The sequence below is a fragment of the Nicotiana attenuata genome, chromosome 2 (genome assembly GCF_001879085.1).
Source record: "Nicotiana attenuata strain UT chromosome 2, NIATTr2, whole genome shotgun sequence".
Taxonomy (NCBI): Eukaryota; Viridiplantae; Streptophyta; class Magnoliopsida; order Solanales; family Solanaceae; genus Nicotiana; species Nicotiana attenuata.
The window spans coordinates 76,478,681-76,500,437 of record NC_031990.1 but is presented as its reverse complement, the minus strand read 5'-3'; the positions used below and the strand labels follow the sequence as shown (position 1 = coordinate 76,500,437).

At 36.9% G+C, this 21,757-nt stretch overlaps 2 protein-coding genes across 2 annotated transcripts; one reads left to right on the top strand and one right to left on the bottom strand.

Moving 5' to 3' along the window:
• Positions 10,287-12,046, top strand: LOC109223043. Its single transcript, XM_019387306.1, has one exon. The coding sequence runs from the start codon at positions 10,830-10,832 to the stop codon at positions 11,754-11,756; it is 927 nt and encodes a 308-aa protein (XP_019242851.1). The 5' UTR covers positions 10,287-10,829; the 3' UTR covers positions 11,757-12,046.
• On the bottom strand, positions 12,571-18,838 carry LOC109213090 (protein TORNADO 1). The gene is made up of 4 exons (XM_019376848.1): positions 18,404-18,838; positions 15,658-17,167; positions 14,324-15,564; positions 12,571-14,188 (listed from the first exon to the last, which is right to left on the bottom strand). The coding sequence occupies exons 1-4, from the start codon at positions 18,668-18,670 to the stop codon at positions 12,803-12,805; spliced, it is 4,404 nt and encodes a 1,467-aa protein (XP_019232393.1). The 5' UTR covers positions 18,671-18,838; the 3' UTR covers positions 12,571-12,802.

Sequence of the window (21,757 nt, the reverse complement as noted above, 5' to 3'; positions counted from 1 at the left end):
TTTTGAAGAAGCCGCGCCAATTCGGAACTATCGGTATATCAAAATCTGGTGTTGATTTCGAAATACTATCTAAAACTATCCTTAAGGTATTAAATCCTACATTTTGGACATGTTTTAGATTTTGAAGTCTTCTTTTCAAGAAATCAAACGGTTCATGATTTTGACATTCTTACATTAAGATGTGAAAAAATTGGTGAAGTCACGCAAGTTTGAAATCGTCAGCGCGTTAGAATTTTACGTCTAATTTGAAATATTATCTGAAACTATCCTTAAGATTTTGAAGTCTAGTTTCTATGAAACCAAACAGTTCATAATTTCGACATTTCTACACCAAGATATGAGTTTTTTTTGGTGAGACTGCACAAATCTGAAATTTCAACGTGGTGGAATCTAAAGTTGGTTTCAAAATATTACCTGGGGCGATTCTTAAGGAGCTTGATTCCGAATTTTGGATATGTGTTACATTTTAAAGTTTAGTTCTAAGAAATCAAATGGCTCATATTTTTGACGTCCTCACATTGATATATATATATATATATATATATATATATATATATATATATATATATATATATATATTTCCTACCGCAAAGCTACAAAGGTGATGAATAATATTATCTTCAAAAGAAACATGAGGATGTATATACAAATACAGAGAACTTCGAGACATGAACGATAGAAAGCCAAGTTTATTTTGTGGATGTCAATACATCATGTTAAGCAAGCAAATATTGATATTGAACAAAAAAAAGGGATGCCCATGTCGAAGTTTTTCTTTTAAAGGTTTTCGTTGCGAACTTTTAAAGGTATTTACCTTGGACTTTTAAAGGTTTTATTGCGAACTTTTAAAGGTGTTCGTCATTAACTTTTAAAGGCATCCGAATTTTTAAGGTTTTGGTTCCGAACCTTTAAAAGGTGTGCATCTCGAATTTGTAAATGTTCCCGTCTTGAACTTTTGAAAGTGTTTGTGGTGAACTTTAAAGGATCCTCACTGCCGACTTTTAAAGATTCCACGATCTTTTCAGGGTCTTATCGCGTGCTTTTAAAGGTCTTCACCGCAAAGTTTTAAAGGTCTTTACTGTGAACTTTTAAAGATCTTGACCACGAACTTTTAAGGATCTTCATCGCGAGCTTTTAAGGGTCTTCGCCACAAGTTTTAAGGGTTTTCATCGCAGACGTTTATGGGCTTCGCCACAGATTTTAAAGGTCTTCACCGCGAATTTTTAATGGTATTCACTGCGAACTTTTAAAAATCTTGACCACGAGCTTTTAAGGATCTTCACGCGAACTTTTATGGGTGTTCCCCGTAAATTTTAAAGGTGTTTGTCGCGAACTTTTAAAGATCATTGTCTCGAACTTTTAAAGTACTTCGTAGTTACTTCTAAAGAAAAAAGAGACAACAGAGTAAACAAAAAAAAGAACAAGAAAAAAAAAATACCTTCGCGTCAATGCTTCCGAGTCCACAAAATTAGACTCAAATGGCTTGCAATACTGCTAATTGATGCTCAACAAATACGAGCACATGGGTTTATATAGAACTTTGGAAGAGGATGTTAAAACAATGCTTTCGGTGTGGAATCTGTAAATAGGCGACAACAGAATTTGTTATTGACAAGGACTTGGTAACAAGATCATCTCCTAAAAGGATTGGGATACTAGTGGCATGTCATTGCATGATGTAGTGTGGCATATGTCCTTAGTTTTCTATATCAACCTTTGCCATGTTTAAGTTGGAGACTATTTAATTACCAACCAACTTGATTACATACAGAAGTGCCACGTAAAATAGTAAAATGCAACATTTGAGTTCAAGTTTAATCTTTATTATGGGAAAGAGTAATTTTCTTATCAAGCAAAAGTGGAGATCCTTTATAGGAGTGAATTTAAATGCTTAGTACCAGATGGCTCATCTTTATTCTCATCGAATATGAATTGTCTTTAAGGCCTCATATATAAATTGTTTTAAGTGGTAAGATCTACACACTACAAATGAGTTACAGGAATATTTCTTTCGGATGTGGGGACTAATTTGACTAGTACTTCAAACCTAGTCTTAAGGTCTCAATAAGCTCATGTCTCGATAAATCTTGAAGTAGGGGGCATTTGTAGACATATAAATTTTATTAAAAATTATATCCATAAAATGATTTGGACTATATTTTAAGTTCAAATTATATTGGCCCAAATAAATATTATGGGCTAATATAATTGAATTAATTATATAAGTTCAACATATATGGATTAAATAAATAAGTCTTAATCCATTGGGCTAGCCCATTTAATTGGGCTAAAGTGATGAGCCCACTTCATTAAGCCCAAGATGTCATCTTCCTAGAGGCCCAGTTTGGTGCCACGTGTCAAATGACATGGCACGCCAAGTCAAATGGAAGAGCCAATAGGATTGTGCCACGTGGCAAAATGACAAGGCATGCCAAGTCAAACTAAAGGGCCAATGAAACCGCGCCACGTGTGCAAGTGACATGTTCTGGCCAATCAAATGCGGCCTTGTCACACTTCAATTTGATTGGTCGGAAAGAGTTTGTTCTTATCATAACTCTTCCCTCCCACAACTATAAATAGGGGTCTTCATAACTCAGAAAAGACACCAGAAGTTGTAACAAGAAGCAAGAGAGAGCTCGTGGATCAAACGCTTCAGATTTCTCTAAAAGCTACAAGCATTCAGGTGTTCTAAGGATTAAAAGATCAAGACGAAGATTCAAGAACAAGCTGCAAGACCTTTGATTAAAAAATACGTCAAGATCAAGATCATGCCTCAGGTACTTGGATTAAAATAAAATAAAATTCAAGATTAAGCTCAAAAGCTCTTTTATTTACCGTAGAAGAGTAGAATCAGAGGATTCATAGAGATAGTAACAGTCAAATATTTGAAATAAAATACAACGATTATTGCAATATTTTTCGGTCTTGATTTTATTTTTCTCGACGAAATTTATTGTCTACACTAATTGCAAACTAAACATTTGTTCTCCTTTTTTGTAATTTGATATTTAAAAGTACTTTTTGAAAAGATAGGCTAAACACATTGTGCTTTCAAAAAGTACTATTAAAATGAATTGATCAAATACAAATTGATATTTCGCAAAATTACTTTTTTAAAAAGTAGGAGGTCACGTGTTCAAGCCGTGGAAATAGCCTCTTGTAGAAATACAGGGTAAGGCTGCGTACAATAGACCCTTGTGGTCCGATCCTTCCTCGGACCCTGCACATAGCGGAGCTTAGTGCACCAGACTGCCTTTTACTATTTCAAAAAGTACATAAATATTTTTTAAAATAAGCAGTTTTTGACAGCACGGCCAAATGGGATCTAAACCCGTACCCCTGAGTGTTAGATGTCAATTATTGGCTATTAGTATAACTAAAAGAAAAGCTTGTCAAAGAAAATTGCACAGAATATTAAAGAATATTAATAAAAGATTATTGGGGTTGCATTTTAATCAACCTTTTTAATTAATAAAGTTTTGTCACTACTTTTTGTATGGTGATATTAGGGGTGCAGTATATCAAATTCACCAATGGAACAATGACTTAGACGTCAGCTGAGCTTTGAAGAGGCTGAGCTTCAATGGCGGAGAAGGCTTAGCCCTTACGCCATGAGCGATAGAGAAGAACGGAGAAGAAGACAGAGAGAGATGAACATTCTAGAACCTAATTGTTCAATTCACTTGACTGAAAAATTGAGCGGAGTTTCCATTATATACAGGGATGGAATGAAAAAGCAACTAACTAACTGACAACTGTCAACTACGCCACTAAACTAACTAACTAGCTAATGACTTAGGCTAAGTAAGGAAAAATAGATAATTAATATTAACACCCCCTCCTCAAGTTGGAGGTGTGGTAAACACACTAACTTGCCTAATGTGGCACTATGCTTGATTCTAGTTAAAGCTTTAGTTAGAATATCGGCTAGCTGTCTGTCTGTCCTAATATGGTGAAGTGAAATCAGACCTGCTTGCAGTTGATCACGCACAAAGTGATAGTCCACCTCTATGTGCTTGGTTCTTTTGTGGAAGACTGGATTCTTGGCAATGTGAAGTGCAGACTGACTATCACAGAATACTGAAATAGGCATGGAAAAAGGGACAGCCAGTTCTTCAAACAATCTGCTCAACCATACCAATTCCCTCATGACTTTTGCTTAAAGCCCTATACTCTGCTTCTGCAGAGGACAGAGATATAGTCTGTTGTTTCTTAGACTTTCAACTGATGGGGCTATTGCCTAGAAGCACCAGATAACCTGTAATGGATCTCCTGGAGTCTGGGCAGACTGCCCAATCAGAGTCACTAGGCTTTGACTTTGCAATATGCATCTTTAGACATGAAGATTCCCAAAGTAGGATCGTTTCTCAGGTACCTGAGTAGATGGAATGCTGCCTTCAAATGAGGTTCTCTGGGCTCTTGCATGAACTGACTTAAATGTTGGACACTTTATGCAATGTCCATCCTAGTATTAGTTAGAAAATTTAGTTTGCCCGCCAACTTTCTGTAGTAAGTAGGATCTTGTAGGATGGTGCCTTCCCTGGCCTTTAGTTTTATGGTAGGATCTAAGGGTGAAGAACAAGGCCTTTGGTCTAGGCAATTGTATTCTTTCATCATGTCTAATACAAATTTCCTTTGAGAGATTATGACACCATCATCTTTGTACATCACTTCCAAGGCCAGGAAGTAATGCAGTTGGCCCAGGTCTTTGATCCTTAACTACTCATGTAGGAAGGCTTTTAGTTGTATAATCTCCTCCTGATCAGTCCCAGTAAGTAGCACATCATCTATATATACTACAACATATACTGAAGATTCTCCATTTCTTTTATAGAAAAGTGAGTAGTCATTCATGGAATGTGTATAGCCTTTTGAACACAAAGCCTCAGTCAACTTTGCATACCACTGTCGACTAGCCTGTTTTAGGCCATAGAGAGATTTGTTTAACTTGCAAACCAGTCCTGGCTTATCCACAACAAGTCGGTAGAACTTCCATGTACACTTACTCATTAAGATCCCCATGAAGGAAGGCATTCTTCACATCTAGCTGAGATGTACACCACCCTTTTTTCACTGTTGTGTCTATCAGTGCTCTTACTGTTGTCATCTTCACACTGGTGAGAATGTTTCTCTGTAATCAATTCCTGCCTGCTGAGTGTAGCCTTTGATAACCAACCTAGCTTTGAATCTTTCAATACTACCATTAGCTTTATGCTTCACTTTGTAGACCCATTTGCACCCTATTGCTTGCTTCCCAGGTGGTAAAGATGCTAAGTCCCAAGTGTGATTGGAGTATAGTGCTTCAAAATCTTGTGTCATTGCAACTTGCCGTGCAAGATTAATAGCTGCCTCCTCATATGATGATAGTTCCCTGTCATGACAAACATTTCTCACAAGAATCTGACTGTCAGGAGTTAATAGATCAGAGGCAACATGGTGATTCATAGAAAATAAGGCATTAAGAGAACTAGGATTTGGTTTGAGTTTAGGTAGAGAATGCACATAGTCTTGTAAATAACTAGGTGCTCTATGTGTCCTTAAAGACTGTCTCAGTTGTATAGGTTCTACATGGGATTGTTCAATGTAATGTTGTGGTGAAAAGGGTAATAGAGAATTAGGTATTATAGAAGGTGATGGAGAGTTATCATGTGTAGGTGACATAGAATTAGATGTGTTGTCAACTGGACTCCTTTGATCATTGAGAGTTTCAGACATTTGTTGTGTGATATTTGTGTTACCAAAAGGTTGTTCACATAGAGTCTCAATGAAGGGTATTGAATGAGGAACACGTGGTTAGGAAGATGCATTCATATTGACTGCAAATGGAAAGATGGACTCATTAAAGACTACATCTCTGGAGACAAGAATCTTTCTAGTGGCCAGACTTAGAACCTTGTATCCCTTTGTGTTGAAAGGATAGCCAACAAACACATGTGGTGTTGTTCTGGGCTCGAACTTGTCCCTGTGTGGTTTAGGTACAATAGGATAGTACCGGCAACCAAAGCTTTTTAGGTGAGAATACTTTGGCTTCCTCTTATACAACAGTTCATATGGAGTTTGGTTATTAATAGATGTGGGAAGGAGTCTGTTTATGATATAGGTGGCACAGAGTACACACTCATCCTAGTATCTTAGGTGCAGTATGGATTGGAAGAGAAGTGCTCTGGCTGTTTCAAGGAGATACTTGTGTTTTCTTTCCAACACACCATTCTGTTGTGGGGTGTAAGGACACGTTCTTTGGTGAATGATACCCTTAGATTGGAATAACATGTTTGCTTCTGTATTAGTGAACTCTAGTTCATTATCTGTCCTCATAGCTTTGACAATTACTCCAAATTGGTTTTCCACCAGACTAATGAATCCTTTGAGTACCTGGAGGGCATTGCTTTTGCTAGATAAAAGGTGAGTTCAGGTGAACCTACTGAAATCATCTACAATGGTCATGAAGTATTTGTATTTTGCATGTGTAGGGACATGATATGGTCCCTATAAATCAACATGTAAGAGCTCAAAAATTTTGTTGGTTGTACTAGTTTTCTGAGGAAATGGAAGTCTTTCTATCTGGCCATTGGACAGATGGTGCAATTGAAAGGTTGTTTGGAAGAAAAGGTTACAGGAATAGAGAAAATGTTTTTCATTTTGATAAAGGGAACATGTCCAAGTCTGTTATGCCACAATATATCCACACTGTCTCCAACACACAAATGAGAAAATGCACTAGAAGTTTTAGAGGATGAATTCACAAGAGAAAATTGTTCTTCGGTGCTTGCACTTGAGCTATTTACAACTGGATAAGAGGGAACACACTTATTGACATGTAATGGCTTATTTACAACAGAATGAGAAGGACATTGTGTGTTACAAGTGCAACAAGTAATGAGGGTCGACAAGGAATCAATGGTCTTTACCGCAAGGCTTGCACTGTTGTTCTTCAAGCAACTTGGGCAAAAGATGTACAACCCATCCTTGACTCTACCAATCATCAGATGCCTCTTCATTGAAGGGGCCTGCAGTATGCAACAATGCTTAATGAAGGCAACAAGAGAGTTGAGATGAGAGGCCAAGGAGTGAACAAAAATCAAATTGTATCTAAAAGAAGGAACAAACATCACCCTGTTTAAAGTGATCTAAGGAGTAAGCACAACATTACCAATCTCAGTCACCTTTACTTTATATCCATTTGGAAGTATGACAAGTAAGGGATAAGGTAAGGTTATTATGTTGGTTAATAAGGTCTGTTAAAGGTCATATTGTTTGATGCCCCTGAATCTATAATCCATGAGCCAATTTTGTTTTTGAAACATTCACATGAGAATTTACCAAAGTCAATAGAGGAAGTGCAAGCTATGATACCTGCAAAGTTTGCTGCTCCAGATGGAATGTTGGCACTGTTTGTGCAATCTCTTCCTCCTCCTGATTGAAATTGTTGCGGCAGGTTCACTAGCTGGCTATATTCTTCCTTGGTGAGGCTTACATTTTGAGCATTGTAATTCTCATTATCAGCATGTTGAGCATCTGTGGTTGCCACATATGCATTAGCCATTGCTCTATTTCCTCTATTGAACTTGGTGTTCTGGTTCCCATTAGGATTATGCCCATAGTTGGAATTTTGTCTTGGATTTTGATTAAAATTGGAAGCTTGATTGTGAATTGTATTTGGATTCTGATTTTGATTGAAAACTTGAGGATAGCCATGAAGTTTGTAACACTTCTCTTTTGTGTGCCTTGGTCTTTTGCAGTAATCACAGAAAGGTCTGTTTCTGTTGTTGTGAATGTTGTTGGGAGAGTAATTTGTTTTGAACGACCCTGCCTTGCCCGTGTTAACATTTAGGGCTGATGACTCAAGAGCCAAATGGTTATGAGGCTTGATTTCTCTCTATCTTTCCTCTTGAATCAACAATGAAAAAGCTTGTGCAATTGTGGGAAGAGGATTCATCATGAGGATACTACCTCGAACCATAGTGTACGTTTCATTCAGTCCCATAAGGAACTGTATCAACCTCCTGTCCTGTTCAGCTTTGTGCATACTTTCCTTAGCTCCACATGTGCAATTGCAAGTACAATGAGATCTAGCGCTTAGAGTGATGAGTTCCTCCCATAACTTCTTCATTTAATTGTAGTAGCGAGTAATATCAAAGGCTCCTTGGGATAGATCGTTGATTTCCTTTTGGATCTGGTACAATTTTGTTCCATTAGTTTGATCATGTCGATCTTCAAGTTCTTTCCGCAACTCAACTGCATATGTTACATACTCAACACTGTCTGCAATTTCCTTAGCCAAGGAGTTCAGGATCCATGAAGTCACCATATCATCACACCTCTCCCATAGTCGATAATTCGACGAGTCTGGATCTGGTCTTTTGCATTCTCCGTTGATGAAACCTAGTTTATTCTTCACTGATAGGGCTCGCACTACACCTCTTCTCCATGAACGATATCCAAAACCATCAAATAAAATAGGAACTAATGCTGATCCTGGATTATCAGCTGGATGCATGTCAAGAGGACAACTAACATCAATAGTTGGCTGCTTAGGAGATTCAGCCATGGGTGGCGTAGACTGTTCAGCGTCTCCGACGGTAACCATCTCGTATAATGTGCGAGTTTTAGGTAATTGAAGACTAGAAGGTTGTAACTACAAATTTGGGACTTTGACAGTGAATTACAAAAACTACGACTCAGAAATTGATGACAAAAGAGTTTGCATGTGTGCGATCAAATTGAAATCGAGACTAATGAATTTAGATATAACAAATTTAGAGGGACGAATCGAAACCCGTGGCTTGGCGCTGATACCATATCAAATTCACCAATGGAACAATGACTTAGACCTCAGCTGAGCTTCGAAGAGGCTGAGCTTCAATAGTGGAGAGGGCTTAGCCCTTACGACACTAGAGATAGAGAAGAAAGGAGAAGAAGACAGAGAGAGATGAACATTCTAGAATCTAATTGCTCAATTCACTTGACTGAAAAATTGAGTGGAGTTCACGGATGGAATGACAAAGCAACTAACTAACTGACAACTGTCAGCTACTCCACTAAACTAACTAACTAGCTAATGACTTAGGCTAAGTAAGGAAAAATAGATAATTAATCTTAACACAGTAAAGTTACTAATAATCGGATGGAACTCCCATCCATTTTTAAGTTCTTACTTGGATGGGAGACACTTGTCATATTTTAAAACTAATAGTTTAGATTTAATTAGTAAAAATAAGGTTCTAGCACATTTATGAACTTTTCCATAATTACTCCTTTTTCCAGATTTAACTTCCATCTCCTTCCCTTATCTTGATTATCCTCTTTCCTCCATCTAAAGGATTATTACATTGCAATGCAGTAATTGAGCATTATTAATGTAGTAGGTTTATTTAATTTTTATTTTTATTTTTCTTTACTCTTTACATAGTGCATCTTGTGATATCATTCCCGTTCATAATTATTTTCTTAATTAAAAAAGTGCAATTTCTATTGGTATTCTAATATGCAGCTTCTGATGCACATTTGATAAATGATTGACATTATATTGTATTTTTGCTGTTTCTCATGGATCTAACTAATATTGACAGTAATTAGTGATGCCAATGATCAAGATATTGACAATTTTATAGCTTATGGAATTTGAGTACAGTTTTTTGTATTTGGTTAGACCAACTACAACTTTTTCAAATTTTAAATATTGTCATAATAATTTACATTTTAGCAAACTTGCACTCGTGCATTATTGATTCTCAAAATTTTTAGTAGCAGATGAAGTATATAGTCAAGAGAAGGGATAAAGTAGAACATATAGCCAATAGAAAGGTTAGAACTTTGAAAAATAATGGAGTATATTTATGGATGAGAAAAGTGTAGCTAGAATTATGAGAATGCCAAATTTTTAGGGAGTAAATATGAAATATATTTATTCTAACCATGATTAGAATCTTATTTTAACTAATTAAATCTATACCATTAGTTTTAAAATATGACAAGTGTCTCCCATCCAGGTAAGAACTTGAGAAAAATGGAGAGAAAGGAAATGGAGGGGAGTTCCATCCCTAATAACCTCCGCCCTTTTGAAAATAAAGAAAACAATAAATCTCCTTCAGCATTAATGCATTTTTTCATGCGAAAGACTGAAAACTAAGTACAAGTATATTTAATAAGAAAGTACTCTCGAACCAAATATAATAGATTAGTTAGGACATACTACTAATTATGATAATAACTCGCATCGAATTCGTGACGCTTTAACCATTCAGCCATGAATACTTAGCAGGAATCTCATAGGCTTGTAAAAATATTTTCTCACATTGTGGCCTTCCTTCCCGGAAGCCTTTCTCCCCCTGCCTCTATCAAGAGATATTTTCTCCACACAAAAAGAAAAAGTTAGACAAATAATAAACAAAAAAAAAAAAAAAAAAAAAAAACTAATGTCTAAACTTCCTTCTTTCTTCAACCAAATAACACTAACTACCTTTTTCTTGCAAAATTCCCAATCCACAGCCAATTAATCTCTTTCAAACTCCCAGGTCTGCCTTTTTTTAATTCAATATTGTTATTGCCAACCCCATTTAATCAAGCTAGGCATTGACATGCCTGCAAATGGCACATATCTTGATGAAAATCTGAGTATAATTTTTCTGACATGCATGTTGTTTCCAATTCCTGTGAAGATCTGCTAAAAGAATACAATTCAACGTTGGATGTATATGAGTGGCTCAACAACCTAGACATTTACGTATAGCGTACAAAGATATATTTATTCCATGAGTTCCATCACCTTTAAATTTTGTTTTTATTCAGTTGATGAATTGAGAAGTTGGGCAAAAAGAATATTCTAAAAAATGGCTTATCATGCTACCACGAGGGCGCAATCATCTTCTTCTCAACCACCTGTCGTTCAAAAACTAACAGATGATCCTGTAAACCCTAAGAACGCTCAAAGTAGCGTTACATGTGTTTATCAATCTCATATTGGAGGTTATTGGCGTAACGTGACTGTCATATGGAGCAAGAATCTAATGAATCATTCCGTGACCCTAACGGTCGATAGCGTGGAAAGTGATTATCATCAAACATGTAAGATTGATCTTAAACCTTGGCATTTTTGGGCCAAAAAAGGATACAAAACTTTTGAGGTTGATGGAAATCAATTGGAGGCATATTGGGATCTAAGATCAGCAAAATTTTCAGGAAGTCCAGAACCATGTTCGGATTTTTACGTTGCCTTAGTTTCTGAGGAAGAGGTTGTGTTATTCTTAGGTGATTACAAGAAAAAAGCCTACAAGAAAACTAAATCAAGGCCAGCTCTTGTTGATGCTTTATTATTTTACAAGAAAGAACATGTTTTTGGTAAGAAAAGTTTCTCAACAAGAGCTAAATTTGATCAAAGGAAGCAAGAAAGTGATATTGTTGTAGAAAGCTCAACTTCAGGGCCTAGAGATCCTGAAATGTGGATAAGTATAGATGGAATTGTTTTGATTCACATAAAAAACTTGCAGTGGAAATTCAGGGGAAACGAAACGGTATTAGTAAACAAACAACCCGTGCAAGTCTTTTGGGACGTGCACGCTTGGTTGTTTTGTTCACCAGGGTCGGGTCATGGCCTGTTTATTTTCAAGCCAGGGGCGTCTGAGGACGACAGTGACAGGGAAGAGAGTAGTGTGGGTGGTGGCAGCGATTGCAGTGATCATAGCAAGTATTATTCGACGTTAAGCTACTCTAAAGCTTCACCATTTTGCCTCTTCTTATATGCATGGAAAGTTGAGTGAGGACTAAGAAATGCTAAAGTGGTATAAATTGTAAGAATTTAAGCATGAGCTTCCAGTTTCAATGAAGTTGTAACTGGATTAGCAAATGACTTGTGGAGATCAGCAGAGTAAGTTTTTGGGGACTCCAAATTAATTTGTGTGAAAATGTTGTATTCTATATAACTCTATTCGGCGGATGCAGGAGAGAAGGGACACACTCTCATATATGTATATTTGGACAAATCTTAAGAGATTTATATATATTTATGTTTTCCCCGCACCAATAACTAATGAGTTTAGTGATATTTCGCATTCACTCAATTAAAATATTATGAGCTCAGCTTTTCACTTCTTCTTGATGCTTGACCTAACTTTTCTCTTTTGCAAGTTATAATTGAGGAGTTCGACAAGGAAAACAGTTTCTCATGAGTAGTTATAGAATTCATTGTTAGCATTCTAATTGAGCTACATTAAGAGTAAATCATCAGTAAGGTTCCATGTTCTAAACGAATATATATAACAAAAGTTTAAATAGCCATAATGTACATTTACCCTTTTCGCGATGCCTGTGTTTGTGCAACGGTAACGAACTAAATTAAAGTTTAGTGAAAACTATAAAGTCATATCTGATGCAAAATAATGAGAAGAAGAGCGATGGCCGTGTTAGCTTTGCAATACAATGAGAAGAAGAAAAAAATAGCGCAGACAGATGCAGAAGGTGGAAGTCGATGAATGGAAAAGGTAGCAAGGAACTTTGTAGATATCCTCCTTCACATAATATGTCATAACAATTTTATGATGGAAATAATGCATGAATGGACGAGATATTTCACTATTGAATATAAATTTAGCGGCCACCATGAATTTGACGACACAGATTATTTTAACTCTTAACATGTGTATCTCAAAAACAAATAATGTCATGAAGATTAAACTGAGCAGCACTAGTAAAGGGGAAAATGGCTAAAATAAAGACAAGGAGCATCGGAATCTTGATAGACATATGTTTCAGAATGTTTAAGAATTGGAAACTTACTCTCTTAGTGCTCTATGGCTAAAGCTAAACTTCAAAGTGGGACTTCAATTACTTCATTTGCTCTTACGTACATATGCCTCCTACAGATCCATGCAATTTGGCCGTTGTCTCGGTACCTAACTCTCCATAATCCAAACTTTTCAGCAATATCTCTTCCACCCGAGCACCTTTGATCCCTCAAGAAATCAACAACCCATTGTTGTGCTGCTTTAAGATCTTGTTGGATGTCCCTTGAACCCCTATTTCTCTCCACGCGTCCTGCTGCTGCAACTCCAACAACACCAGCAGCTGCTGCCCCCGCTGCACTATATGCAGCAGGAGATTCAAGCAGATGTGCAACTTCTCTACTCAAATCTGGTATCATTTCTCCCATCCCTGCCGCTAAATGAGCTCCAATCTTGAGAGCAAATGTGACCAATTTCATGAACTTCTTCATGTATGGGGCTAGGCATTTCACTGCCCGGTTATCAACTTGCATCACTTCACAACCTATCTGATCTTCAACCACATGCATTTCTCCTCGATACTCGCATAACATGTGTAGCCGGAGAGCATTCATTCCTGAAATCATGGTGGTGATCAGTCTCCTTGAGTAATTCTCGGTTCTTGCAAAATAAAACATGTTTGGCACTTTTCTTTCTTCAACTTGGACATTGTAGTTCACAAGGTAGTTCACTTTGCAGTTTAGCTCGATAAGAAGCCTGTGCTCGTAGTATCTGAGGCCTTGGATTTCTTGTTTTATATCTCTAAGTTCTTGCTGTATAATTGTAAGTCTCTGCAGAACTTCTTCAACACCCTTGGCTATTCCAGCAAATGATGGTTCAATCTTTCCTTCAGTTTCTTCACTTGTAGTAGCAGCGTGAGTCTGTCCATCCTGGTTGTTATCCAAAGGAATTTGAAGCTCCCCAGCAAGGTTATGCAGATCATGGTACCTGCATTGAAGGACTTCCCGAAAATCATCATCGGATAAGAGATCCCGAGCATAGTCAAAACCGGCTCCAACAATAGTCCTTCCAGAATCTGTTACCAAATCCCAAGTGTGCTGATAGTCATACATATTGTCTGCCGACACTGAGAGCAATGCCTGCTTTAATTGCTTGAGAGGCACAAATTGGTTTCTCCTGTACTTTGGTGGTATTAGATTTCTTACACATTCTGGTCGGATAATGTGTTCAGTCAGTGTGACCCCATGGCAAAGGCTCTGGATTGCTGGTATTATAAGCTGCTGGAATAGCCTTAGGGTATCTGTCAGGTGCTTTGTGGAACAAGCAAGCACATCAATGTAATAGCCTAATTGACCCCCAAGTTCTATGCGGACATAGATGCCGTTGATGCTCATTGTGATGAGGTACTTTTCTAGGCTATAAGTTGCTCCATATTGATTCTTCAACCCCATTATTTTGTTGTGCAAATGTACCTAAACAGATATAGCGAATACTATTCTTATACGAGGAGATGAAATAAATAAAAACAAAAGGGCTGCTACTCATTGCCACCATCATAGGATTCAAGAAATAGAGAATAGAGTGTAAAAATAGATGAGAGATCTTGCCTGTAAGCGGGGAAAGAAGCCCGGTGTTAGAAACATGTGGCTTGAGTCGTCACACTGGAGGTGCCTTCCTGCATAAACGCATTCGCTTGAGTTTATCTGCCACTTTGGTGGTTTTCCCCTACCTTCTTCAAGAAAGCAGGGTATCAACATTAGTGAATTGGGATCTGAAGGATCTTGTTCATAGCATAATTCAAGTTTCAGCATCATTCTCACAAGATCACTTGCATCCAAGTTATCGAAAACTTTTGGTCCTAACCCTGGAATCTGGCTATCAAGACTACTTTTAAGAACTTTTTCCAATTCGTTTCTGCTTATGAATCCATCTCCAACTGAAGTCTGCTTTTTGACATCTATTCTTATAAGCTGACCAAGTACTTCACCACAAAACCATTCACAATCTAGGATTAGGAAACCGAGTTCATCAAAATAAATCACCTCGCCAATGTGATGAAGGCACGTAGCAACAGCCTTTCTCCTCATTTCCACCTTTTCCTTATTATCGAGTCTGGAACGAACCCTGAGCAATGGAACCTTGACTTGGCATAGATCACCAAACTCCTTCCACTTTATTGCTGGCTTGGTATGGTTTTCCAATCTCCAGTCTGACAAAATTTGCATGAGGTCATCGCAAAGCTCATAGACTCTAGGAACCCTTTGGAGAACCGTCTTGCTTGTCTTTCGGAGGTGATGTGCGAGTTTACTTACTGATGCAGACGATCTTGCATCAACTGTAAATACAGTTGGGTAGAATTCAACAAAGCCTTGAAATTTGTCCCGTAGCCTTTGGATTGAGTTTACAATAACCTGTAGGTTCTGTGACGGTTGATTGATTTTGTCATAGTGTGTAAGAACCACAGTCACATTTGGCAGCACGCACTGCTGAAGAGCTCTTCTTGAATTGGAGACAATAAACCTCAACCAGTACTGCAAATCTTCTTCAACTTCGTCCGGAGTTTTCTCTTCTCGATTATTTGGTTTCCTGAACAAACTAGAGATGACCAGGAAAAGGGAGGTGCTTCCATGTCCTGGGAACATTAGATCATGAAGTGCATAAAATTCTTGCTGACCGGCAAGATTCCAAATTGAGATCTTTGTGTCTTCATCTTTGAAATTTTTTATCTTCATCCCTATAGGTCTAACAGCTTGCTCAATTGGTTTCACAAGAGTTCTCACTTGGTCAATGTAGGGTAATTTTGTAGAAGAAAAGTGATGATGTACAGAATTGCATAGTGTAGTTTTTCCTGCAGATGCAAAAAGGATTTAAAAAAATTACCAAACAAAACAATATTTCTAATCAGTGATATAGTTGAATAAATATTACTTTAGTGTCTCACCAGCATATTCTTGCCCGCAGAGGAAGACCCTACAGCTCTTTGGCACTGTCATTGGCATGTCTTTGAGCAAATCAATCTCTGGTTCTGCCTTTTCGTTCTGACCCAATCTCTGATATATCGCTTCTGTTTTCCCCGCGTTCTGCAGTGGAGTTCTTGAAAGATCAATGTCTTCAATCCAAGGATTTACTTGTAAAACATCCATGATAGTTTGCAACACTGTTTCACCATCCACCCCTTTACAACCTCGTAAAGATATGCTTCTTAATGTACCATTTTTTTCCAAACTCCTAAAGATTCTGACTATATCAACTTGTCTTAAACTCGCATCATCATATATTCCTAAGCTGGTAAGGCTTTCATTACTAGTCAACATCTGCAGGATTGCTGCAAGCCCATCCCTACCAATTTTGTTTCTTTTTCCTCCAAGAGTTAGTGATTTGAGAGTGACATTTGCTTGATATTGCAGCGCAGAAAACCGGCTTAAAGGGCAAAGTAAATGTTCTACGCCAACACCTCCAAACCAATTTCCATTAAGATACAACTTCTGCAAGCTCTGGTTCTTAAAAAGCCCAGCTGCAACATAAACAACTCCTTTGTCTTTCAAGCAAGTGTTTGACAAATTTACCTCTTTGAGGGTCCTGTTCTGTTCCAAAATCCATCGGAATTCCTTCGCCCAACGGGAGTTCAACCGGACTCCTGTCAGATCGAGTGACTTCACGGTTGAATTCATTCCTAAAGCACCAGCAACTCTACAAGCACCTGAAACATCAAGGCGATATATCCGAAGAGTGCTGTTTTCAGGTACAAATTCAACCACCTTTGAAGTTTTCTCATTGTTCTGTCCACTCCATATGTGTACTTCCATTGACCTGTTTCTAGCAAGAACTGCTGAAATCAAAGGTGTGGCAGTAATAGACTTGGAATCAAATATAGTGAGTAGCTTCAATGTTGAGTTAACTTCTATCATTTTGGACAGCTCCTCTGCACCCTTTGAGCCAATGGAGTCTTCCCATATTTGTAAATTTTCTAAGCTTCGATTCACCTTAAGTGCTGAAGCAAGAAGAGAAGCACCAATCGAACCAATATTTGATTCTGACAGCATAATTTCCTTGATCCCTACATTCTTCTTTAAAACTTCCGACAGCTCAGATAAACATTCCACAGTGAGACTGTTTCTCTTAAACACTAATTGGTTAATACTTGAGCTACTTTCAAGTAAACTTCCAAGATTTCTCACTTGCTGCAACTCCCATTCAACCTGGTGGAACTCCAAGTTACTCAAGGAAGCTTGAGTACTTTGTGTTGTCAAAAGCAGAAGGAGGTCAGACAAGTGGGAAAGACTCTCTTTTGATATGTTTATGTTCATTGAGTTTTCGGTTTCTTGATGACAACCTGATGTAGGCTGAGAAAGATAGAAGGAAATACTATGCAGATTGAGACTTGCAGATTTGATCACTTGATAACCCCATTGAAGGTCTCTTAGTTTCTGACGTGCTTCCATTTTCTTTACCTAATAAGCCATTTGAAAATCTCTTAGTTACTAATGTGGTGCCATTCAGACATTGTACTAACAGACCATTCACAAGCATTGCTACAACAGTAAAGGCTAAGTCGTCAACAATAAAGGGCAGCCCAAGCATCCCGCTTTTATGCAGGGTCCGGGGAAGGGTCGCAACCCAAGGGCGTATGATGTAGGCAGCCTACCTTAATGTAATCAGTGGCTGATTCCACGGCTCGAACCCCTGACCTCAAAGACCACGCAGAGATAACTTGACCGTTGCTCCAAGGCTCCCTTCTAAGTCGTCAACAATAAATTTCTTTTTTATGATTTTTTCTTTACTTTGGTGCCAAATTGACATCAAAGATAGCCTATCTTATTGCTTTTAAGCTTTTTATAGTTGTAATGACATGCCCTTATATTCTTGACTTTTCCTACTGGGTAAGTTGGGAGATTTCAAGCTCAGCAAGCAAAAGGCAAGAAAGTGCTGGACAAATTGAGCTTATTTAAAGGAAATTTTTTCTTCCAATTGTTACAACTGGAATGTAATGTGCTCTAAGATTTCAACAAATCTCAAGGGCGGACTCAGGATTTTTATGCGATAGGGACATAATATTTTGCTCAACCAGTGCCCCCTAAAGGCGTTAGTGTTCAGGGTGCCAAATAATTTAAATTAACCATTTTTAAGGTATATACTAAGCTTACAGGGTCCGATGACCCCTCACTATAACACACACAATACTCTTTAGGGCCTTACTCTCCACCCTTTATTGACTTTAAACTTTGAACTTCTTTTTTTCTCTTTTTGCTTTAAGCATTCAATATTCAAAACTTAGTGGGCAGACTAATTTAAATTTGTGTCGGTAGAACGCGCTAAAGGGGAAGCACTCCCTAAATATTTGTCGACTCCTTTAGTTTTAACCTATGTAAGGCATCTTTAATGGAGTAATATTTTTTTTTTTTTTTTTCATTTTGAACCTATTTACTAGTAAAACAAAATATATTTTTGAAAATTGATGCAAATAAAAGTGTACGCATTGCACTATTACTACACATGTAATAATGTAAGTAGCATACAAAATGATTTTTAAGTTCAATATTTGGTAAAAGGGACGAGTCTTTTCTCGTTTTGTTTTTTTCTCTCTAGACTAGAGCACTTCACTAATAGTAAAGGTGGTTTTTGTTACTATTTAACACATAGAGTAAGTCTAAAATACATAATGAAAACAAGAAAATGTAGTTACAAACCTGAGATGAAGTAGAAGAAGAAGCCGTATCAATGCCGGACATAGTATCAGCAACAGACGATGAATCACCAGGAACTGAAGACTGCTGCCCTTCTTCTCGGAGATGGGGCGGAGGTAGAGTATTAGGTACGGGTAATTTTTGCTTAGACGACCCAGTATTTAACTCATTTTTCTTCTTCTCTGAAACTGAATTTGGTAGAAGACAAGGGATTAGTGAAGCTGAAATGAAATGTTTTCTATGTAACCTCTTCTTTGACGAGCCTGTCATTTTCCATGAGAGGAAATAGTGGGAAAAGGAAAGAGGTTACTTTTTGACCAATTTATACTATTCCGAGAAAAAGACGTTGTTGCTTTTCTTAATCTTCTTTCGGCGGTTTGATTAAGACAGCTAAGAATATTATTTACTTGTACCTATTGAGAAGCCAAGAATTCTATTTCTTCATTACACTCTCTACAATCTATGTAAACTGCTTAAGAACATAAATAGTTAATCTAACAGGCTATTTGTGAAAATATCCCTTATTTTATAAGGGAGCTTAATTTTTTTTTTTTTTTAATTTGAAGTTCATTTTTCTAGTTTTTTTAGATGCAAAATTATTAGTATAATCATTTTTTTCCTAATAATTCTTTCTCGAATTGACAACATACATCTCTTGAGACATTATTGAGCTTAGTTAAAATTTTATCAATTTTAATTTCGAAAAACTTCTTTCTGCTGAAGTAACGATAACAAGAGTTATTAATATCATTCTATAAGCAATATAGGCATTTGAAAAAGAATCAAATCTTTTTATTTGATTAAGTATATTAATTAAACTGTTATCTTCCAATTGTATTATTTTTCTTAACACTTTTAATTTAGAAAATAAATCTAAACCATCAATATCGAATTGATTATTATGCTTCAAGGAATACTCAAGACTAAGGCGGTTTTTTCTCAAATTTCCATCATCTAGTGAGCTCAGCTTTTTACGCCAAATAGAAAATAAAAATTATTTTCATATACTACATGTAGGGGTGTGCATTCGATTTATCGATTCGATTTTGACCTTTATTGATAATTACTTATCGATTATCGATTTGTACATATGCTTATCGTTATCGTTTCAATAAGGTTTCAATTTTTTCGATTTCGATTTATCGATTTTTGGGGCTTATCGATTCGGTTATCGGTTACACCAATAAGAAAATTTGCGGGATTTCACGGAAAGTATATCGCTACAAACACGCCTAACTAATATGGACAATAAGAAGCTAAAATAAGATGAACGCCGATTATAGCATAAAAATTGTGTCAACAAGCACATGCAACGAAACTAAAGTAAGGGATCAAACGTATGCCACCAACACTCCAACGGTATATAAAAAAAAATAAATACATCATCATGGCTAATTTTGTTTTCCATTAATTTGAACTTCATTCCCTTGAGCTTTAAATATGATCATTCATTAAATGTGGTAGATGAAATAATAGGGTTAGGGACTTAGGGCAAAGGAAAGGGTATTATAGAATAAGGGTAAAAAAAAAATATTTTGTCTTTTTAGTATATCTTATCGATTTATCGATAAACCGATAACCGAAGAGGACAAAATCGGTTGAATTTGAGATTGCAATAACAAAATGAAAGGAAAAAGATTGTAAGACACTAAATGCACGGGTCCTTATGCTGATGCAATGGTATCTCAGAGCACTTGATTTCTCAGGTTCTATTTGCTGAATCAACTTCTGACAAGAATGAAATGAGAAACTACATTGGGAAAATGCCAACACAACCTACTAAACCAAGTGATATATATATATTCATCATGCAGGCTAGGAAAGAGAGACACATAAAATCTGAAACTACAAAGACCCCATCCATATAAGTACGTTTGTGTTTTAAGCTATAAATGCCATAAAAGTACATACCTGAAAATAAGTTTTTTATCACGCTTAAATTTTCAAACTATGTAAGTGTGTCACCGTCTTTTTAGTCTTAAATGCCACAAAAGTACATGCCCGAGCTCTTGAATTTGAGCTTCTGCAAGCTACCATCTTTTTCTCTTCCTCATTTTGCCATAGTCGTGTTCTGTTGTACAAAAGAATTGCAACTTTAGGCTCTGGAAACACCTAGTCATATAATGAGTTATCCACCCTTGTATTTCTAATAACTCAATTAAATATTGATACACACAAGCATAACTATCTAATTCAGAAGCATCTCATCATTTAATCTACCACATCCATATTAACCTTCTTTCCTGTCATGTGAAATCTATCCATCTAACTATATACCACCAAATTTTATTTGTTAATTTTAACGATTTAAATTGTTGGATGAAAACAACAATCTTTTTCTTCAATTATATTATATGTTTCTGTGCGCGTGTACGTTTATCCAGTAAACGGGTTGGATGAAAACAACAACCTTTTTCTTCAACTACATGTTTGCGTGTACGTTTATCTTGTAAACGTCTTTGTATTAAATCAAATTTTACATTTGTTTAATTAGCTATCCAACTATATTAACATCATTTTCAGTTATGTATGAACACAGAACACTAACGGTGCTAGTAACTAAACCAAATACAATACAAATTCTTGCAACCACGAGATTAAGGTACATGTTTTGACAGCCTTCTAATTTCTTGATTCAGAATGATATGGAGCAAGTGCATATCTTCATGGACTCTCATGTCGGACAGGGAATACTTTATAAGTTAACAAAAGATGCGAGTAATTAAACCAAATAGTAAAATGTAATTTCGTTCCATTGTGAAAGCCGCACATAATCATAAGTAAAGAAACCTAACAGAAAATGAAAGTCCAAATTCACCTCTTGCAAACATATTATCAAGCACCTTAGGTGCATAATCTACTTTAAATTTGTACCGAGGCCGTTTCTTTCGATTCTGTCATTACAAGTATTGTTCCGGTCTGTCATAGAGATGAATTGGTTTTATTCGATTCAGGCTCCACTTATTCTTATGTGTCCTCTTATTTTGCCCCGCATTTGGGCGTATCTCGGGATCCTTTGAGTTCCCCTGTTTATGTGTCTACTCATATGGGAGATTCTCTTGTTGTGGACCGTGTATATCGGTTGTGCTTGATTGTTATTAGTGGTTTTGAGACCATAGCCGATTTATTATTGCTCACAATGGTAGACTTTGATGTTATTTTGGGCATGGACTGGTTGTCACCCCATTATGCTATTCTTGATTGTCACGCCAAGACCGTGACGCTGGCTATGCCAGGTTTACCGTGATTAGAGTGGAGGGGTACCTTAGATTACACTCCCAGCAGAGTTATTTCATTTCTTAAAGCTCAACGAATGGTTGAGAAAGGGTGCAACACGTATCTAGCCTATGTGAGAGA